At 44.0% G+C, this 22,077-nt stretch overlaps 1 protein-coding gene across 1 annotated transcript in view; it reads left to right on the plus strand.

Moving 5' to 3' along the window:
- LOC103286265 (general transcription factor II-I repeat domain-containing protein 2) overlaps positions 1-22,077 on the plus strand; it is a 47,563-nt gene that overhangs the window by 8,312 nt on the left and 17,174 nt on the right. The window contains exons 2-8 of the mRNA XM_028145374.2: positions 3,528-3,628; positions 8,431-8,569; positions 16,615-16,734; positions 18,275-18,458; positions 18,620-18,648; positions 20,296-20,350; positions 20,868-20,911. Coding sequence (XP_028001175.2) covers positions 3,533-3,628; positions 8,431-8,569; positions 16,615-16,734; positions 18,275-18,458; positions 18,620-18,648; positions 20,296-20,350; positions 20,868-20,911 — 667 coding nt within the window. The 5' untranslated portion in view covers positions 3,528-3,532. The remainder of the gene's footprint in view (positions 1-3,527; positions 3,629-8,430; positions 8,570-16,614; positions 16,735-18,274; positions 18,459-18,619; positions 18,649-20,295; positions 20,351-20,867; positions 20,912-22,077) is intronic.

Consider the following 22,077-nt stretch of genomic DNA (forward strand, 5'->3'; position numbering starts at 1 on the left):
GTGGTCAGTGCACTCCCACAGGGGGAGCGCTGCTCAGTCAGAAGCTGGGCTCATGGATGGCAAGTGCAGCAGTGGTGGCGGGAGCCTCTCCCGCCTCCGCGGTAGTTGGACATCCCTGAGGGGCTCCTGGACTGCAAGAAGGTGCAGGCCAGGCTGAGGGACACCCCCCCCGCCCCCCCCCCAGGTGCACAAATTTCGTGCACCGGGCCTCTAGTAATTCTATAAATTCAATAATAAAAATAAGCAAACAATCCAGTTTTTAAATGGACAAAAAATTTGAGCAGGCATCTCACCAGAGATGATATATGGATGGCAGATAAGCACATGTAAAGATGTCCAGCATCATTAGTCATTATGAAAATGCAAATTTAGCCCTGGCAATTTTGCTCAGTGGTTAGAGTGCCGGCCCATGGACCGAAGGATCTCGGGTTTGATTCCCAGTCAAGGGCACGTACCTCAGTTGCAGGTTCCCAGCCCAGTCAATGTGTTTCTCTCACGTGGATGTTTCCTTCTTTCTCCTCTTCCTCCCTCTCTCCACTCTCTTTAGAAATCAATGGAAAAATCCTCAGGTGAGAATTTAAAGAAAAAAGAAAATGCAAATTTAAACCACAAAGCAATATCACTACCAACATATTAGAATGGCTAAACGTTGTGTGTTTTTTCCTTACCTGACAATATTGTGCGTTGACAAAGATGTGAGCACCTGGAGTTCTCATGCATCAGTGATAGGAACACTAATGGTGCAGTCACTTTGGAAAACAGTTTGGTGCTTCCTTATAAAGCTAAAAATATACTTAAGCTATGTCCCAGCAATCCCACTTTTAGGTATTTACACGAGAGAAATGAAAACTTAGGTTTAGTCCGACCAGCGTGGCTCAGCCATTGAGCATCAACCTATGAACCAGGAGGTCACATGCCCAGGTTGTGGGCTCATGGGATATGCAGGAGGCAGCCGATCCATAAGTCTCTCTCATCATTGATGTTTCTATCTCTCTCTCCCTTTCCCTTCCTGTCTGAAGTCAATAAAAAAAAATTTTTTTAAAGAAAACTTAGGTTGACACAAAAGGCTACATGTGAATGGTTGTAGTGGCTTTATTCATAATCACACAAAAAAACTGCAAATAACCCAAAAGTTCTTTAACAGGCAAAAAGATAAATTGTATATTCCTACAACAGTGTACTTAGTGAAAAGAAAAAAAAAACTGACACAGTGAACAGCACAGCATGGGATTCCATTTATATGACATTCTGGACACCAAAAAACTACAGGGACAGAAACAGATCTGTTATGGCCAGAGGCTGGGGTGCAGGGTATGAATTGACTACGAAGGGGCCTGGAGGAGTTTTGGGGGTGATGCAACTGTCTTTGCTATACCTTGATTTTAGCGGTGGCTACAGATGTTATATTTGTTAAAACATATAAAACTATGCACTAAAAAGGTGAAGTTACTATAGGTAAGTTATACCTTAATTTTAAAAAAATTTTGTGACATGAGCAGGTATTTCACCTCTAATAATCAAAGAAATGAAATGTAATTCTAGTGAGAGTCTAGTTTACATGAGTTGAAAGAATTTTTATAGTAAAACTTTGTTCCTTTACTTCAAAGGAAAGAGTAAATGGCCTTTTTGACCATTTTTCTTCTTGCTAAATAAAATATACAGACATAAACAGTGATTGATTGAGCTCAGACATGAGTGTCCCAAGCTTTTTGGTCAGCTTCATGGAGAGACCTCTGAGCTTGGAGGTTGTTTTAAGGACACACAACGTCATGACCTCATGAAGTTTTTTTCATTTCACAAACCACCCACTTGGGAACGTTTTATAATGCGTCCTCCAGGCACCTGGGCGTGAACCGGCTTCTTCCCTTTCTGAGTGCTTGCAGGGGAATAATTGGAGCATTAAATTGGATTATCAGAAAAGCACTGGCACCAAGTAGTATGTGTCCTCTGAGTGTTAATTTCTTTTTTCTCCATCTCTCTTTGATGTCATTTGATTTTTAAAAATAGCGTTATTTACCCCTAGCCAGTTTGGATAGTGGATAGAGCATAGGCCCTGAGGACTGAAGGGTTTGATTTTGGTCAAGGGCATGTACCTTGGTTGCAGGCTCCATCCCCAGGGCCGAGTGCAAGAGACAGCCAATCAATGTGACTCTCTCACGTAGCTCTTTCTCAGTCTCACCCCTCCCTTCCACTCTCTCTAAAAATCAATGGAAAAATATCTTCGGGTGAGGATTAACGACAATGGTGACAACATCAAAGCTTTATTTAGATAAAATTCACATATCACACAATTCACCCACTTAAAGTAATTCAGTGGTTTTAAGTGTAGTCATCACCACAGTTAATTTTGGAACATTTTCATCACCTCAGAAAGCAATCCTGTATCCTGTAGCTACCCCTCTCCTCAGCCCTAAGCCACACTGGTCTTTGTCTCCGAGATTTCCCTGTTCTGGACATTTCATATGGATGACTCATAAAATATGTGATTCCCTTGATTTTAAAGTGAGGGAGCTCAGAAATGGTCAGAGGTGAAGGTGGTTGATTTAGTGTATCCTTCATAGAAGAGGAGGCTGGGGTCACGGAGCTGGTGAATGGTCTGGGAAACCACAACCTGCCTCTCTTGGCTGCCAGTCCTGTGGGGACCAGTGCCTCATGCCTCCTGCTGCATAAGCTTACATCACCGGCCTGGCCTGCTTTATTTACCCTTTGCTTACAAATATCATTAAGCCAATATGGCAGCAGCATGACAAGTATTTATTTTGCATGCTTTATTTAACAAAAGCTTTCTCTGGTGTTGGAGAAACTCTTTCAAAGAAGTGTTTTAATGCTAACTTGATACAGAGTTTGGCAAAATTTGTATCTAGCTTTTATGCAGGAGAAGTCCTAGCAGGAAAGGAAAGGGGATTTTTCTCTTCCCGTCTTTAGTATACAAAACCACTAGCTCCTTCTGTGTATGTGAAACGGAATGTGGTGTCTGCCCTGCCATGCTGAAATATGACAAAACATCACTGGGTCGGTAGGGTTCATTTCCTTCCCTCCTCATCTAGAAAATGGTGCCGAAACCGGTTTGGCTCAGTGGATAGAGCGTCGGCCTGCGGACTCAAGGGTCCCAGGTTCGAATCCGGTCAAGGGCATGTACCTTGGTTGCGGGCACATCCCCAGTGTGCAAGAGGCAGCTGATCGATGTTTCTAACTCTATCCCTCTCTCTTCCACTCTGTAAAAAATCAATAAAATATATTTAAAAAAAAAAAAGAAAAGAAAATGGTTAACATGCTTCTTTCTCTAGTATAAAACTTGAATTTACTTTATGAGAAGGTGGTGTCTAGGTTTCGTGGGAAATACACTATATGAAAGTTAGCATTATTATACAGAGGTCTTGGTAGATCACTTAATGTGTTAAGTGTCAATTTCTTCCACTCTAAGGGAAGGTTTGAAGTAGGTCATGTGGAGGACCCTCACAGCTCTAAATGTGAGCAGGACACTGTGGATTTCTACCACTTACTTTCTTTCTCCTTCTCTTGCACAGGGATCATGGCCCAAGGAGCAGTGTCTGCCCTGCCCATGGGAAAGGAGGCCTCAGAGAGCAGGATGGTGGTGACGTTCCTCGTGTCTGCGCTGGAGTCCATGGTGAGATGGCCCACAGCTCTGTCAGACACTCCATGGTTGGCTCACCGTAGAAATAACAGAACTGGGGAATACTTCACTGTCATTCTTAATATTCAAATTCAGTTTTACGTCCTATCTGTATAAGCATACCCTTCTTCATAGAGGATAATGGGCTTGTCATAATTTGTTTTTCTTACATTATGGATATAATGATATACATTTAAGCTTTCCAGATCTGAAATTATAATGAAGGCACCTGTGTTACCTTGTTTGAGAATGTGTTTTGTCTAAATTCAAAGGTAAATTAATCCACCACTTGTATGCATCTGTTTACATCCATTGGCAGTAATGGTCAGGCTAGCAGCTTGCGCCTCCTACTATGATGCACTGAGAAGGAACAGAACCACTTCTGTGGCGTTCCTACCAAAACCCGAATCTAATGAAGAAACATCATACAAACCCAAATTAAGGGACAGTCTACAAAATAACGGACTGGACTTATATATAAACTAGAGGCCCGACTCACGAAATTCATGCAATAGTAGGCCTTCCTGCCCTAACCGGTTTGGCTCAGTGGATAGAGCGTCGGCCTGCAGACTGAAGAGTCCCAGGTTCGATTCCGGTCAAGGGCATGTACCTTGGTTGCGGGCACATCCCCAGTGGGGAGTGTGCAGGAGGCAGCTGATCGATGTTTCTCTCTCATCGATGTTTCTAACTCTCTATCCCTCTCCCTTCCTCTCTGTAAAAAATCAATAAAATATATTTTTTTAAAAAATAGTAGGCCTTCCCTCCCCCAGTGGCCGGCACCGGCTTCCCTGTGGCACCTGGGACCCAGGCTTCCCTCTGGCCGCCGACCCGGGCAGCCCCAGCTTCATCCGGAAGGTCGTCTGATGTTTCCCTCTTGTCTAGACTGGGATGGGTTTTTGGAAAGAAAACCACAGAGGTGAAATGCCCCTTTATTACTTTGTAACGGGTGCATGACATCAACATGTCTAATCACTGGTAAGTTTCACCTTGGTCTCTTGGTCAAGGAGGTATGATGATTAATTTTATGTGTCAACTTGACTGGGCCATGGGAGGCCCAGATAGCTGGTTAAATAATATTTTGGGGGGTGTCTGTGAGGGTGATTTTGGAAGACATTAGCATTTGAATGTAGTATAGCTGAGTATAGCAGGTGGCCCTCCCACTCTGCTGAGGGCTGGCATCCTTCACTCTGTTGAGGGCTCAACTAGAACAAAAAAATGGAGGAAGGTTGACTGTGTTCTCTGCCTGCCTGCTGAGCTGAGACAGTGATCTTCTCCCGCCCTCGGTGCTCCTGGTTCTCAGGCCTTTAGACTTGGACTAGAATTTACTCCATCAGCTCTCCACCTCTCAGGCCTTTGACCTATGCCTCCGGCTTTCCTGGGTCTCTAGCTTGCAGACAGCAGACACGGGCTTTCTCAGCCAATTATATGAGCCAGTTCCTTGTAACAAACCTCATATTATCTATATGTGTAAAAGGCTAATATGCTAAGTGTCTGACCATCCAACCAGTCGCTATGACGCGCACTGACCACCAGGGGGCAGACACTCAATGCAGGAGCTGCCGGGACGCGCACTGGCCATTTACAGAGAGATGGCACTGTGGACCTGGCGCCCACAAAGCAGCACTCCTCTCCCTAGCGACTAGCCTCCTTGAAGTTTCTTCAGCCCAGGAACACAACTTGCTTTATAGCCAGGTGCAAACATTTCACACTTTAACCAAATGTCTGTGAAGTGTTTTCCCATGCCTCATCTCATTTGATCCTCATAGAAGTCCTGGAGTAGACTCGGTGGAATCCTATTTTCTTTTCATTAGCTGGAAAACGGAGATTTAGAAAGCTTAGAAACTTGACCCGACTGAAAAGAAGTAAGAAAGAGTGGACCTTGAAAATGACTTCAGGTTTTCTCACAGAATATAGTCAAACACTGCTGCAGTTAAACATTTTACCCTTTGTTCTCCCTGCATGATCTACAGTAATAATCTGCTTCGTGTTGATATTTACTGCTGTGTTGCTGACAATTACCTGAAAGAGAAGTTGGGGTGCTTCACTGGGCTGGAAAAAGGTTAGCTACATCAGAAAGCCGGTCTAATTAAGCAAGTTTATTCTATACATATAAAAGGCTAAGTTGACTCGCGCATGCGCGATACATATAAAGCTCTCACTGGCACCAATCGCACACATGTGTTTCAGTCTGTCATTGTCAATCGTAAATTTGGTTGACACTTCTATTATAGAGAAAGGGCGAATAGCAATATTAAAACATTTCTTCTAATTAATTTCCTTTCAGTGTGCTGGTCAAGTGATGTGGGAGAACAGTGCTCATGTTAAAATAAGGTATTTTAACCACATCAGTTAACGGTTGCTGTCTCCTTCTGCTCTGACTTTCTCTCTGCCACAGCCCCTGTACTAGTTTCCTGAGGCTGCTGTAACAAATTACACAAACTTCGTGGCTTTAAACAGCACATGGTTATTGCCTGACAGTTCTGAAGGTCAGAGGCAGAAAATGGGTTTTGCAGGCCTGAAATCAAGGTGTCAACAGAGCTGCATTCTTTCTGGAGGCTCCCAAGGAGGATCTGTGCCTGGCCTTTTCCAGCTTCTGGAAGCCACCCAAATTCCTTGGCCTGTGGCCCCTTCCAGTAAGGGCACCGCTCTACCCTCTGATTCCATTGTCACTTCTCCTTCTGCCTCTCTTTTCCTTATCAGCACCCTTGTAATCACATTGGGCCCCCATGGATAATCCAAAATTACCTCCCCATCTTGAGATCCTAAGTGCAATCACATCTGCAAAGTCCCTTTTGCCACGTAAGGTAACCTCTTCACAGGCTCTGGGGATTAGGACATGGACATCTTTGCAGGGTCATTATTCTGCCAACCGTAATCCACTCTGTCAGGTGATGTTGTAGCAGAGATGTGTCTTTGGGGTCTCGATAAGGGGAAGTTGGACTGGGGATACATTTAGTTTTAGTGTAGTGGTAGGATGTGGCTTGCTGTTATTTTTATGTCTAGGTAAGTTATTGCTCAACATCCCAGTGTAGGAATAGTTTCCAGGAATATTCCTATAGTCCACTGTGTCAGTTCATCCGGTAACATGATTTCAAGGACAGAGCCTGAGGTCATATTGTAGTGTGAACATATCTGGGTAGCAGAGATGAAACAAGGTTTTATTTTTATTATTTTACTAGAGGCCCGTTGCACGAAGAGATTCGTGCAATAGGCCTTCCTTCCCCTGGCTGCTGGCACTGGTTTTCCTCCTGCACGCAGGACCCAGGTCTTTGCTCTGGCCACCACCTTCAGTCTTCGCTCCGGGTGGAGCACCGCTCCTGTAGCTCCCTCCGCCCCTGCCCTCCCCATCATAGCAGGTGTCCAGCCCCGCCTGGCCACTCTGTGCCTGCATGTGTACTGCCCAGAGGCCCAGAACGGCTGGGAGGTGGGGCCGCCACCATCTTTGGCTGGTTAATTTGCATACTCACTCCTGATTGGCTAGTGGGTATGGTGAAGTGATGGTCAGTTTGCATATTTCTCTTTTATTGGTGTAGATTTGTTTTAAACCTCACCCGAGGTTATTTTTTTCCATTGATTTCTGGAGAGAGTGGAAGGGAGGGAGAGGGAGAGAGAGAGTGAGAGAAACATCAATGTGAGATAGACACATTGATTGTCTGCCTCCCGCACGCACCCTGACCAGGGCTGGGAAACCTACAACCAAGGTTCATGCCTTTGACTGGGAATCAAACCCAAGACCCTTCAGTCCATGGGCCGACACTCTAGTCACTGAGCCAAACCAGCCAGGGTTTAAACGAGGTTTTAAATGTACAGAGCCAGAAGCTAGTCTGTGGAGAATTCTTCTAATCATTAAACAGGTAAAATTGTAAACAGAAGATTTGTTTTTCATTGATGCCTTGTCGAAACCAAAGTTCTCTCTGGTCAGGAATATACTCAATAATGTAGCAAATGCAGTTATAAATACACCAAAATTCTTTTAACTTTTTGAAAGGAATGGTACTCAGTAGAATGTATGATGCTTCTCTGCAGGCCATAAACCTGTAGTACTACGATGAACAGCATGTCTGTCTGTGTATGAGTTTTCATGGTTTATGGGTCCCTACCATCATTACTAAAAATGTAATCAACCATGTTGGAGGAAATATTAAAATGATATTTAAAATATTATTACCAGAGGAAGAGGCAGTCAAAGAGTATACAGCCAAAAATGTGGGGGAAAAAGACCCTGCACCCAATTCCAGGGTATTGGGGCAGGTTCCCCCACACCCACCCCAGCCGGTGTCTCACAGTTCAACTCCGTTCTGACACTATCAACGCAGAGACAGCACCCAGTCCCACAGGTTACGCGCTCAGTCCCACAAGACTGCCCCCCTTTAGATGCCAGTTGCAATCAGGTTTGCCATCTCTGCTTCTCATCTGTATCTGATCTGTCATAAGTGGGGGTTCCCAAACCCCCCTCGGGTTTGATTATTTCACTAGAGTGGCTCACAGAACTCACCTTTATCACTCTCTTCCCTTAGAAAATTCCAAGGGTGTTAGGAGTTGTGTGCCAGGAACAGTGGACCAAATATATATTTCTTATGGTAAATCACAATATCACAGGTAGTTAATAAAAACATGTTCTTCTCTGGGTTCTATGGTGTTTATGGTATTTGCTTGATAAATTTGTTTTGGTTTCTTCTGGGTGATTTTTCTCATTCTAAAAAACGTTGTACCTAATGTTGTACTTTCTTAAGCAGACCTCTTAGGCCCCACAGAATCCGGATCTGCCCTTGAACACTTCATTCCTTGTATTTCAGTGCAAAGAACTGGCCAAGTCCAGGGTGGAAGTGGCCTGCATCGCAATGTATGAAGCAGAAGTGTTTGTCGTTGGAACCGAGAAAGGACGAGCTTTTGCCAGTGCCAGAACGGACTTGCAGAAGGATTTTGCAAAATACTGTAGGTGTTAATAATTTTATCCTTTGTATTCATAAACCTTAAAATATTTGCAGGCAAGTCTTATGTAACTTTTTTTCTAAGACATCATAAGCATTATTCTAAAAATATTTCTGACACATCTCCTTTGACTTGGCAAACCAGTGAAGAACTATTTAACACTGGTGCGTCCAAGAAACATGGTCACTGTATTTTGTACTGGGTCCTCAGTGGGACTCTGGTTTTGTAGACTAAATTTGAAGTATATAGAGTAAGTTGTCTCTGATTCCTAAAATAAACCCACATTTTAAAAAATGCTCTTATTTTATTCCTTCCCAAAGAGAAGGGTAGAACTCCTTCGGGGCTTGTTAGGTATTATTTTTGGTAAATAACCATTTTACTCCATTTTCCCCTTTTTTACTATGGTACTTTCAAGTCTTCAATATGCCAGTATGTGCTGCGAGTGCCCAGGGGATTAATGAGCATGTGTGGTCATATTTAAGGGAAATTATACTCCAAGGCAGTGATTTTCAACCTTTTTTACCTCATGGCACACATAAACTAATTACTAAAATGTTGCAGCATGCCAAAAAATGTATTTTGCTGATCTGACAAGAGAAATAGGTATAATTTTGATTCATTTACACCAGATGACTATTGTTGTGTTGGCTGTTGTCATATTTTATTTGACAATCTAAGGGAAAAGAAATCAGATACTACATGTTTTAAAAATTATTGTAGCACACCAGTTGAAAATCGCTGTTCTAAGGTGTTATCTTTACCACTATAAGTCATCTATCAAGTATTGAGTTAGCAATTTTGTATTTCCTGGAATCAAGAAAGGAAAGTTTAATCAAAGGTTAGATATAGATATGTAGATATAGATATATAGATATGTAGATGTCTTCAAGAATTAGCAGAGGGTATATATATATCTATATATATGATCTGGATGTGTGTGTGTGTGTGTGTATGTGTGTGTATGTGTATGTATGTATATATATATATATATATAATCTTGGTTTGATAGATATACATTTGTTTTGTAGTAAAATCTATATATATAAAAGCCTAAGTGACCGAATGACCGATTGACTGGTTGACTGGTTGCTATGACAGGCACTGACCACCAGGAGGCAGACGCTCAATGCAGGAGCTGCCCCCTGGTGGTGACTGTGCTCCCACAGCAGGAGTGCCGCTCAGCTGACCGCCCATCCCAGTGGCCCACCAGCCCGGTGGCAGCCTCTCACTCCCTCAGTAGTCCTACAGGTCCAATCTCCAGAGAACGGGCCAGGCACCGACAGGCCAGGCAGCAGGGCCAAGATGAGCAGGAGCAGCAGGTGGCGTTGGACTGCCTGTTTCAGCCCAATCCCCACAGGCCACGCTGAGGGACCCCACCCATGCATGAATTCGTGCACTGGGCCTCTAGTTATATATAATATTTTTTTGAGGAGGATGCCTATACAGCATGAACACTTTTGGTCAGACTGAAGGAGCCCCTCAGTGCAGTGTTTCCTGAGGGGAGCAGCCGGGGGAGATAAGGGGGAACACAGAACAGGACTAAAGTTGGAAGGGACCTTAGAGATACACAGTGAGAGGAATGGAGAGAGCAAGCTCCTTGGGAGCCGTCTCTCAGAAGCCAGAAAGGCGGGACATGTTATCATGGGGCTCGGGGCTGGGGAAGAGACCTTGACGCCCACTCGGACATTAAGAAACAGGCTGGGATGGGACTTGTCCACCTGGAGAATTTCATATATATATGAGATTGATTCAAATTGACTCCTAAAACCAAAATTTAGGGTCTCTACTATCAAGAAGATTAAAAATGAAGCAGTGAATATAGTATGTGATTGATGAACAAGAAAGGTAGTCTTGCCCTAGCCGGTTTGGCTCAGTGGGTAGAGTGTCGGCCTGCGGACTGAAGGGTCCCAGGTTCATTTCTGGCCAAGGACACATGCCCAGGTTGCGGTCTTGATCCCCAGTAGGGGGCATGCAGGAGGCAGCCAATCAATGATTCTTTCTCATCATTGATGTTTCTATCTGTCGCTCCCTCTCTCTTCCTCTCTGAAATCAATAAATTAAAAAAAATTTTTTAAATATCTCTAAAAAAAAAAGAAGGGTACTCTCAGTTCATTAATGTCAGCTGACAATTGGATTTCAAATTGTTGAAATTTAATTAGTGTTTTTTAGAGTTTCACAATTGCATGCTAATTTTTCACATATAGGGCTCTCCATGTTTTTTATTTCCTCTTGTACCCATTTTGCTAAACTTTATTTATTTTTTTTTAATATATTTTATTGATTTTGTACAGAGAGGAAGGGAGAGGGATAGAGAGCTAGAAACATCGATGAGAGAGAAACATCGATCAGCTACCTCCTGCACACCCCCCACTGGGGATGTGCCCGCAACCAAGGTACATGCCCTTGACCGGAATCGAACCCGGGACCTTTCAGTCCACAGGCCGACGCTCTATCCACTGAGCCAAACCGGTTTCGGCTAAACTTTATTTTTAATGATATTTTTTACTCTAAGTTGTCAAATTTCCCTTGAAATTGTTTATAATATTTGCTTTATAATTTTAATCTATGTAATGATATCTCTATGTTAGTTTCAGATATTGGTAATTTGTGTTTTTTCTCTTTTTCTTGATAATCTTGCAAGGAATTCATCTTTTTTAATTATCTTTCTAATGAGCCAACTTTTGGCTTTGTGATTTTCTCTATTGCTTGTCTTTTTTCTTTGTCAATTATTTTTGCTCTTATCTTTATTATTTTCTTACTTATAATTTCTTTGGCTTTACTTGCTTTTCTACCTTTTTGGTTGCCTACGTCATTGACTTTTTAAAAAAATATTCATTTAAAATTATAATTTTCCCTTTAGGTTCTGCTTTAGCTGTATTTCAAAGACTTTGAATGTTGTGTTTTTACTATCATATAGTTAAAAATATTTCCTAATAACCCTAGTAAATTATTTTGACCCATATTTTTTTAGGAGCATGTGTCTTAATTTCTTAATATTTGGGGAATTTTATGGTTTTTTATTTCTAATTACATTTTATTGTATTCCAAAAATGTACTCAATGTGATTTTAATCTTTTTTAATTTATCAAGACTTAATTTATACCTTAGCACATCATTTAAGCCATTCCTGGCTACCACTTGCACTGCCATTACCTTTTGCATCTCTTTTGGTTATCATTTGCATGGAATATCTTTTTTAATCTTTTCATGTTCAGTCTATATATGTCCTTAAATCTAAAGTGAGTCTTGAAGATAGCATAATGTTCCATAGTTCTTTATCCTTTCTTCACTTTTTTTTCATTTTGCTTCTCTAACTCGATGACTTTAAAGACTTGTTTTTGAGTTTGTTTATTCCTCTGCCTGATCAAGTAGGCTGTTGAACACCTCTAATTTTTCAGTTCAATTATTGTATTTTTCAGCTCCATATTTCTCTTTGGTTCTTTTTATAGTTTCCATATTTGTCAGTATTCTCATTTTGTTCAAGTATCATTTAGTTGTGTATATTCCCTTTCAGCTCATTGAGCATCTTTGTATTATGACATTATGACAGTTATTTTGAACTAGAGGCCCAGTGCACGAAAATTCACACATGGGTAGGGTCCCTAGGCCTGGCCAGTGATCAGAGCCGATCTGTGGGGTGACTGGCGGGTGATTGGGGCCTCCGCTCACACCCGCCTTGGCTGGCCTGGCACCGCCCGCTTTCTGGCCCCACCCCCCACTGCTACCGCCGGTTGGGGCCTGCAGGCTGGGGGCAGCTCCTGCATTGAGCCTCTACTCCCTGGTGGTCAATGCACGTCATAGCGACCGGTCGTTCTGCCGTTCGGTCGATTTGCATATTAGGATTTTATATAGATAGATTCTTTGTCAGGTAGTCCGTAGGTCTGCATTTCTTTAGGATTGTTCTGGATTTTTATTTTGTTCCTTTGATTGGGCCTGTTTCTGTGTATGCCTTGTAATTTCTTTTCTGGAATTTGGGCGTTTGAAAAAATAACCACTCCTCCCAGGCTTTGCATACTGGCTCTGTGCAGGGGAAGACCTTCACCAGTCATCCTGCCGGCTGTTCTAGGACCTCTCTAACCTTTTTAAATATCTTTCTCCCCCTGGTGTCTGCCCACAGAACTGCAGCTCCAACATGCTGCTGACCCGCTTTCAGCAGCTACCAAACTGTAGTACAGATCCCATCAGTGCTTGGAGTGAGACAAGACAGAAACCACTTCCTCCTGCAGCCCCCAGACAAGGCAGAATGGTGGCCACACGGTCCACTCTTTTGTTTCCATCCCAAAGGAGGAGCCCCAGCATGGGGGTTTCCTCCCAGTTGCTCTGCAACTATGCGGTGCCAAGCACAAATTGACACAACAAATGCCAGGAATCTTCCTACCCCTTATACTGCAATCCCTTCTTGGTTTTACAATGGCTTAGGTGCTTGGCTTCTCAGCTGTTCGGTGGAGCTCTCACAGAGATGTTCTGGTCTATATTTTGTTAATTTGCTGTTGCTTCTTCATCTGCCATATTGCCAACATCACTCTCCTGCTTTTGTTTTTGAAGAATGTATTTACTTGATGTGGAATTCTAACTTGACAATTTTTCTTTCAGCCCTTTAAACGTAAATGTTTTATTCCATTGCCTTCAGGCTTCCATTGTTTTAGATACAAAGTCAGCTTAGAATTCTAACTTTTGTTCTTCTGAAGGTAATGTATCGTTTCCTTTAGGTTGTTTAATCTTTGGGTTTGGCAATTTGTCCATGATATGACTATTTATGGTTATCATCAATTGTGGACATTTTGGCCATTATCTCTTCAAATATTTATTCTGATCTGTGTCTTCCTCATTTACACATTAAAAGAAAATTTGATGTCCCACAGGTCAGTAAGGCTCTGTTCCCTTTTTTTTTTCTTTTTCCTATTCAAGCTTTAGATTGGATTGTTTCTATTACCTTTCTTTAAGGACATTGATTCTTTCTTCAACAGTGTGCTGTTGTTAAATCCTTCCTGTGAAAATTTCATTTCGATTATTTTTGACTTCTAGAATTCTATTTTATCCTCTCTCTTTCTTTTTTGTTAGCATTTTCATTTCTCTGTAGGGATTCCCCATATACTCACCCATTTATTCAGCTCCCCTGGAAATTCTTAAATGTATTTAAAGCAGTTGTTTTAAATCCTTATCTGATCATTTCAACATCTGGGTCATTAATGGTCCTGCTTCTGTTTTTTTCTTTCTCTTCATCATGGATCACATTTTCCTGCTTGTTTACATTTCTACTAATTTTTATTTATTTTATACTTGGTATTGTGTATGGTATGTTATAAATATCTGCTAAATAGTCTTGCTCTCTTTTTTTGGAAGGCAGTTAAATTACTGGCAGGTCACCTTGACCCTGTGGGGAGCCTGTGTAAATTTTGTTTTTTGTCCCACGGCATCACTCTGTCTTTGAGTGTGACCCTTACTCCTGGGGTGTACCCATTAGTTTCACAAGGTGTTTATCAAGCTTCTCTAACTTAGCAGAACTTGAATTCTAAACTCTGTCTTTCTGGCACCACACAGCTGTTTACATCTCTGCTCAGCCCTTTAGCTTGTTGCTTTTCCTTAAAGTCTCACCCTACGCTGACACAGTGGGGGGGCCAATCAAGAATTTGTGGGAAATTTCTATGAAGACATTGGGTCTCCCACCTCTGTGACTCGCTCCGTTCCAGGATTTCCCCATCAGTTTCCGGCCACGGTGGCAGTCCTGACATGTGACATAGATTCGAATAGCCAGCTCAGCGAGAATCTCCGTCTGTGTAAGCTTCCCTTTCTTCAAAGACAGCATTCCTCCCAGACTCTGCCTGGCTTCAGTTGTACTTCAGTGCCTTCAGATACTTGGTCTTAGTATTTTTTCCAGAGCCTATCACTGTTACTGGCAAGTACACACTTCTCTGCCAGTACTGGAACTGGAATATTGGATGTGATTCTTGAATAGGTGATGTTTGTTTCTTTAGAAGTTGTCAGGGAAGTAAGGAAAAATTACCGTGGAATTAGCAAAAAAGCAAAAGCAACAACACATTCACCTCCCCTCTGAAACTAGAAACCAACTCCCTGTGGTATAGGTGTTCATTCACTAGTTGAATACTCAGAACAACAGAAATTTAGAATCAACCTATATTTGTGTTATAGGTGCTTAATAGGAAACAATACGGAGTAAACCAGGACTTGGCAAACCTTTTCTTTAATGGGGCAGAGAGGACATAGGTTAGTCTCTGTGGGGTATTACAGTCTGCTGCAGCCACTCGGCTTGCTGTTGTGGTGGGAAAGCAAAACTGGGTGACAGGAAGGAATGAGCCTTAGTTACAGACGCTGAAGTTTGAACTTCAAATTCCATAATGATTTTTGTGTGTCATGAATGATACTCTGCTTTCAAACTCTTTTAACCATTTCAAAATAGAAAACCATTTTTAGCTCACAGGTCATACAGAGCCATTGCGGGATCTGGCCCATTGTTTTCTGGCCCCCAGTGTGAACTCTGCCATTCTGTTCCCCTCTCCCCCTGTAAGCCAGAATTGTTTCAATGACCGAACACACATAGGTTTTCAACTGCTTCCTGCTGTTAGCCTAGCTGGCTGGTTCTAACATGTAAATGTGCATAAGAATTGCTTTGCAGAATTGTGTACACAGAACTCTCTAATCCGAACCTAATGGAAGACTGAGGGTGGTCAGGTATACTTTGGCCCGGCCGCGGTTCTTGCTTTACATTTGACCTTAGAACATGACTCCATCGCATGGGCCTCTCTAGCTCAAGGTATCGCTGTGTGACAGCTGTCAGGTTACTGCTCTCCGAGTCCATCCCCCTCTGCCCTGCCTGGGAACGGGAGCTGGGCCCTGTAGGCATCCTCCCTGGCAGCTGGCACCTTGTGTGCTTTGTCGGAAGAGATCGGGAGGTGCCCTGGGGAAGGAGCATCTCTTCCTGATACCAAAGGGTTCTCGCCGGCTGTGCCTGCGGCACCTGGCGACCAGCAGCAGTTGGGATTCCCAGTAGCTCCCCTACCGCACTCAGCGTCCAGTCGGTTCCATCGGCACCCCTGCTGGCTTCCCAGCAAGTCTCACAGAAGTCTTAGAAAGTTCCAGAAGGAGGCTTCCCAGTGAATCAGCAGCACACCTCCCCACCCGACCCCCCGCCCCAGGCAGTTTCCCAGGGAGGCCCTCCAGTGCCCCAGAGAGTGGCTTCCCAGCGAGTTCTGTTGGCATCACCCGCAGGTGGTTTCAGAGTTCCACCAGCGCCCCAGAGGGCAGCTTCTTTGTAACATCCAGCAAGCCTTGCAGGCCCCTGGGGGCAACTTGCCCATGGTTTCCACCAGCACTTCCAGTGGGTGGGTCCCTGCTTGCTGGCTCCAGCTTGCTGCACCCCAGGCCACTTTCCACCCTCAGATAGGCCATGGCTGCATCCACCCCACAGGGTCCACAGGGTCCCTGGGGGACCCTCTTCCCGATTGGCTCCTTCCTCAGCAGCAGTAGGGCTGCTCCCACTCCAAGCTGCTGCTGAGTTTTCATTACCCCTTAGTAGTCAACCCCTTGTTACTAGTTAATGAATCTTACTAGACTTTCCCTGTCCAAATTAACATGTGGTTTCTGTCTCCTGACTAGCCCTGATTAAAACCACCAGTTTCAAAACTTTTGGAATAGCAGCTGATAGGGGGCGGGTCAGGGGAAGGATGGGGCCTAGCTGGTCCTGAATGCATGCAGTGGTGAGGGTCGTCCTACACAATAACTGATAGCAAATATAACTATAACAAACATCATGTCTGCTTAAAAATAATTTCCTTTGAACTACTACTATTTCCTTGTGTGTTGAATCACAGTTCTTTAGCAATAGATTCATTTCAAAGATGCTCATCATGTTATATTACCCTGATCATCATAAGTAGCTTGTTCTTTGTTTTTATTTAAATAAACAAAGATCTTGTTTTATGTCTATTACTCTTTCCCCCTTTTTCCTTTCCGTATGCCAGAAGCATAGAGATTAAGGACGCGTGCGGTACCGATGCCTGGGTACTGACTGTGCCGATGACTCTTCACAGGCGCTGCGGAAGGCCTGCCTGAGACCAAACCCCCGGGCCCTGGGAAAGGGCTGCAGCTCAGCTCGGGAGAAACGGAAATCCTCAGGAAAGCAGTGGAGGACTATTTCTGCTTGTCTTACGGTAAAGTGCGTTCATGTGAAGCATTGATTCTCCGAGTAGTTCACTGTGGAGTAAGTGTTAGGTCATCTTATTGGTGTGATTAGACGGTTTCTAACATCTGAACACCCACATTCTCATCAAGCGAAGAGCGGTCCTTAATTAAGTACCAGCTCAAGTTTTCTTACAGAATACAACTTGGTTTGGTCTGGTTCATCGAAACGTCTGGATTGATCAGACTTCAGTGTTGGCTCCCATTTTAGGGAGCTCCCGGTTGCCCCCCACTCCTTGGCCAACCCAGTTATTGAAGATTTTTATTGTTGCTTGGTCACCAGCCTCACCCTCATCTGTCTCTCCACCTACCCACATCTTTCCACAGGCATTAAGACAGGGATTTTTTTTTTAAATACCTACACAGTGTTTTAAAAAGCTAGGTAACGAGCCCTGGCCAGCGTGCTCAGTGGATAGAGTATCGGCCCCTGCACCAAAGGGTCTCAGACCTGGGTTGCAGGTTCAAGCTCCAGTCCCAGCCAGGGCTCATATGGGAGGCAGCCATCAATGTGTCTCTCTCATATCAATGTTTCTCCCCCCTCCTTTCTTTCCTCCACTCTCTCTAAAAATCAATGGAAAAAATATCCTCAGGTGAGGATTAACAAGCAAAAAAAAGCTAGATAACCAAGTAACTATACAGGTGTTATACTGGTATACTTATTTTTTTAAATATATTTGTATTGATTTCAGAGAGGAAGGGAGAGGGAGAGAGAGAGAAACATCAATGATGAAAGAGAATCATTGATCGGCTGCCTTCTGCAAACCCCCCACTGGGGATCGAGCCCACAACCCTGGGCATGTGCCCTTGACTGGAATCAAACCTGGGACCCTTCAGTCCCCAGGCCGACGCTCTATCCACTGAGCCAAACCAGCTAGGGCGGTATACTTATTTTTGATATAATCACCTTAGCATCTTAAGGGCCTTGTTTATCATTCCTAGATAGCTGCACACATTTATTGACCTGCAGGTCCCTGTGAGCATTTGACTTTGGGGACCCCCAGCACAAGGGATCTTGGGATCTCAGGCTACACTTGTCTATGAGAAATGGGGCTCCAGCACCTCAGGGCTGGTGGGCCAGTGTAGAAAGACACATGGCCCCAATGGTGACATGAGGCCATGTTGACCTCATAACTTTTCCACAGGCAAGTCGGCCTGACTTGTTCGGTGTGACACAGGGACAATTACACTCTATCCAGCAGCCTGAGTAACCGTGTGTGCTCTCTGCAGCCCTGGCTGTGCCAGGCCGAGTACCCCAAATTGCACATCTTCCAAGAGAATGGAGATAAAGACCCATTCTTTTCTCTTTCTTATATGAAGGTTTAAATATTATAAATATTTTATTTTGGCCCTTTGGTTGGTAATTTTTCTAATTTCGGATATAAAGAACTAGGGTACCTTATGCTTCTAATGTACCTTCCAATGATGTCACCACCTGTGTTCATCACACTGTGAAATTGGCCGGTAGGGGTTGTGCGCTCCTGCCATTTAAAGTCATCTCGCCTCTTCTCCTAGGTAAAGCCTTAGGGACCACAGCAATGGTGCCCGTTCCGTACGAGAAGATGCTGCGCGATCAGTCGGCTGTGGGAGTTGAGGGGCTTCCAGAAGGAGTTGCCTTTCAGCACCCGGAGAACTATGATCTTGAAACTCTGAAGTGGATTTTGGAGAACAAAGCCGGGATTTCATTCATCATAAACAGGTGACAGGCTCTGTCCCATCACAGCAGTTAGTGTATTTGAAGATAAGCTGAGAGCTTAATTGCAGTTAGTACATTGTGTACATTTAGAAGTTGGTTATTGGGCTGTTTGGTCTGACGTTCTTGTGTGTTCACATTGGGTAATAGTGTTGGTTTTCTTGCAGACCTTTCCTAGGTCCGGCAGATCAGCAAGGTAAGTGACAGCTTCTCATACTTAGTGACTGCCCTTGGCTGCTAAACCAGTTCTGCTTTTCTAATTAAAATGCAAGTTCGGCACATTCTGAAGCTTGTGTATTCTCATTGAGGAGGCGGCCTCTGACATGGCAGGGTGGGTGGTCATGGTGTTTGCAGGGTCTACAGCTCAGGGAAAGGCACACCCCGCCTAGAAAGTGGAGACATCACCCTCCTCCCAGCTCACCTGCTGGTGAGTTTCTGCACCCGGACCTCAGGCAGCAGTAGCCCCCCCCGCCTTGTCCTGGTGCACAGCAGTGCGAGGAGTGTGGGGTCACCTCCTGGTCTTTGACCACAGCCACGGGCCAGGCATTGTTGGGTTCAGGAGAGGGTCTAGGATGTGTGATTGTTCCCACGCTTCTGAGACTCACAGTCTAGGAGGAGGAATGAGACTGTCCAGCAGGGAGCCGGATGTGGCCTGTGCTCTCAGAATGACTGGAGGAAATCCCTGAGAGCCCTGCAAAGGGGTCAGAATTGTGTGATTGGAAGGGCTTCATGGAGGAGCGGGCCCCAAAGATAAGCAGGGGGTCAACAGGCTGTCCTTCCAGGAAGCCCATGCCATGTGACCACACAGAAAGCGATGTGGAAGGGTGTCTGAGGCCGCATTTGGGAACCAAGGACCCCTTATAATCTCCTGAACTTAGGATTTTGAGGGGACCAAAAATATAATTATTTACCAGAAGTGCTTAGAGATCAACTTATGCTTACTTCTTACTTTCTTAGATTATTATTCTGAACTAATTGGAAACCATAGCTGTATATGAAAGATCAGATCTAAAGAGGATGCCATACTGAGACTGCATAGGTAGGGATGGCCCAGGGGGGCTTAGGGTGGGATACACACGGTTCCCACGGCACACCGAGAGCTGGTTCTTCTGAGCATAGACTGCTCACGGAGCAGAGGGAACAGTTGTGAGCTCCTGGACTCCTCAGAGGAGGCATTTGAAGGTGAGGGTGGCAGGTGACAGGAGATTGTTGTGCCAGATGACTTGTATTTTCATTAGAGACTATTTAGTGCTTACAGTGTGCCAGGCACTGTTCTAAGCACTTTGCATGTATTCTCACCCAACCACCATTTCAGATGAGGAAACTGAGGCACGGGGCGGGTTAGTAAGTTGCTGGCGGTCACCCAGCTGGTGAGCAGCAACATGGGATCCACACCTGTGCTCCAGCTCCAGTCTGCTCCTCGGCCCCCATTCTGCCCACACGAATGGCCCCAGAACGTGGGGTCAGGTTTGAGATGGTCTCTCCCCGCACTGACTGGGAGATGGGAGTTCTGTTCTCTCTGTATTGGCTTTCATTTTATATATGCCTTTTAAAAAATATATTTTTTTGTTGATTTCAGAGAGGAAGGAAGAGGGAGAGAGAGATGGCAACATCAGTGATGAGAGGGAACCATTGATTGGCTCCCTCCTGCTTTCCCCTGCTGGGGATTGAACCCGCAACCGGGCATGTGCCCTGACCGGGAATCCAACCGTGACCTCCTGGTTCATAGGTCGATGCTCAACCACTGAGCCACACCAGCCAGGCTCATTTTATATGTCTTTGAATGTTGTCAGATTTCAGGATGCAGAAAGGGTTTAATGTGTGTCTTTTTACTCCTGCGCAGGTGGGCCTGGGGTGGTAACAGATGCTGAGAGAGCAATGACATTGTCAAGTGAAAGGTAAGGGATAGATAAAAAAATACAATCCACATGTAGCCCCAAAGTGACCCTTTTTAGACTGGAAAGTCTTCCTTATGTTGTTACACAGCCGACCCTTGGACCACATGGTTTGAACCCCCTGGCTCTTACACCGCTAGTGGGCCAGCACAGTTCAGACCCGTGTTGTTAAGGGGCGTCTGTGTTTTTAACCTGCAGCTGGGAATACGCGTATGTGGAGGGCCGACATATATTATATTCAGATTTCGACTGTGTGGTAGGTCGGTGCTCCTAACCCCCAAGTGTCCAAGGGTCAGCTATATATTCTTTATTCAAAAAGATGTTTGGGATTCTATCGCTATAGTCAGGTAACACAGTTCATTTTGTAACACATTATTAAGAGTGTTAACGTTAAACTTGTGGCAGTTTTGCTTTCAGTTTGGCGTGGGAAGGGGATTCGGCAGCATGGAGATGAGATGTGGGGAATTCTAGTTCAGGGGTCCAGATGCCTGTCTTGACCAGGGTTCCCTTCTCCTTTCAGTTGTGGCCCCATCCATGTGAAAACTGAACCCATGGAAGATTCCGGTATGTATACCGATGCTTTTAGAATCCAGTGTTTAGCAGGTTATCATTTGACTCCTTTCTTGTGTTTTACTTAAAAAAAAAAAAGTGTGTGTGTGTGTGTGTGTGTGTGAGTAAACTAAGGATAAAGGGAAACTTACTCGATTTTATTTTTTTAAATCTACCAAAAAAAAAAAAAATACAACTAACATTATACTCAGTGGTGAGAAACTAGAATCTTTCCCCCTAAGCTCAGGAACAAGACAGGGCTATATCCTCTCATCACTCCTTTTCAACTTCATACCGGAAGTCCTAGCTCCTGCAGTAAGACAAGAAAGGGAAATAAAAGGTATACTGATTGGGAAGGAAGAAATAAAACTGTTTGGTCATAGATGACATGATTGTCTATGCAGAAAATCTGAAAGAATCAACCAAAGTATGGGTTTTAGGACACTAATTAACCTCAAATGGGACCTTATTTTCAGATAACCATGTTTTATTCAAATATCTAGAAAAGAGCCTTCTAATGCAGTAAGTGATTGGAGGGGAAATGTTAAAAGGTTAAAAACAGAATTTCTTAAAAACTCAAATGTTTAATCAAGAGATGGGAAATATTGAAAGTATTAAAAGTGGAAAGGTCAGCCCAGCCAGTATGGCTCAGTGGTTGGGCATCAATCCATGAACCAAGAGGTCACAAGTTCGATTCCTAGTCAGGTTGTGGGCTCAATCCACATGCCCAGGTTGTGGGCTCAATCCCCAGTAGGGATATCATCGATTTTTTTTTAATGTAGATTTTTTATTTTATTCCTTGCTGGTGAAGACATTATTATTTTTTCTTTTTTAAAATATATTTTTATTGATTTTAGAGAGGAAGGGAGAGGGAGAAATTTCAATGATGAGAGAGAATCATTGATTGGCTGCCTCCTGCAAGCCCCCCACTGGGGATCGAGCCCACAACACATTGAATGTGCCCCGACCAGGAATTGAACTGTGATCTCCAGGTTCATCGGTTGATGCTCAACCACTGAGCCATGCCAGCTGGGCTGACCTTTCCACTTTTTAAAAAAATATATGTTTTTGTTGATTTTTAGAGAGAGAGGAAGAGAGAGGGATAGAGAGAGAAACATCGATGAGAGCCCTCGAAGAAAGGTCAGAAAACCCCAAATAATCAAGCACATAAAGTTCAGGCG

This window comes from Eptesicus fuscus, chromosome 4 (assembly GCF_027574615.1).
Source record: "Eptesicus fuscus isolate TK198812 chromosome 4, DD_ASM_mEF_20220401, whole genome shotgun sequence".
NCBI classification, from domain to species: domain Eukaryota; kingdom Metazoa; phylum Chordata; class Mammalia; order Chiroptera; family Vespertilionidae; genus Eptesicus; species Eptesicus fuscus.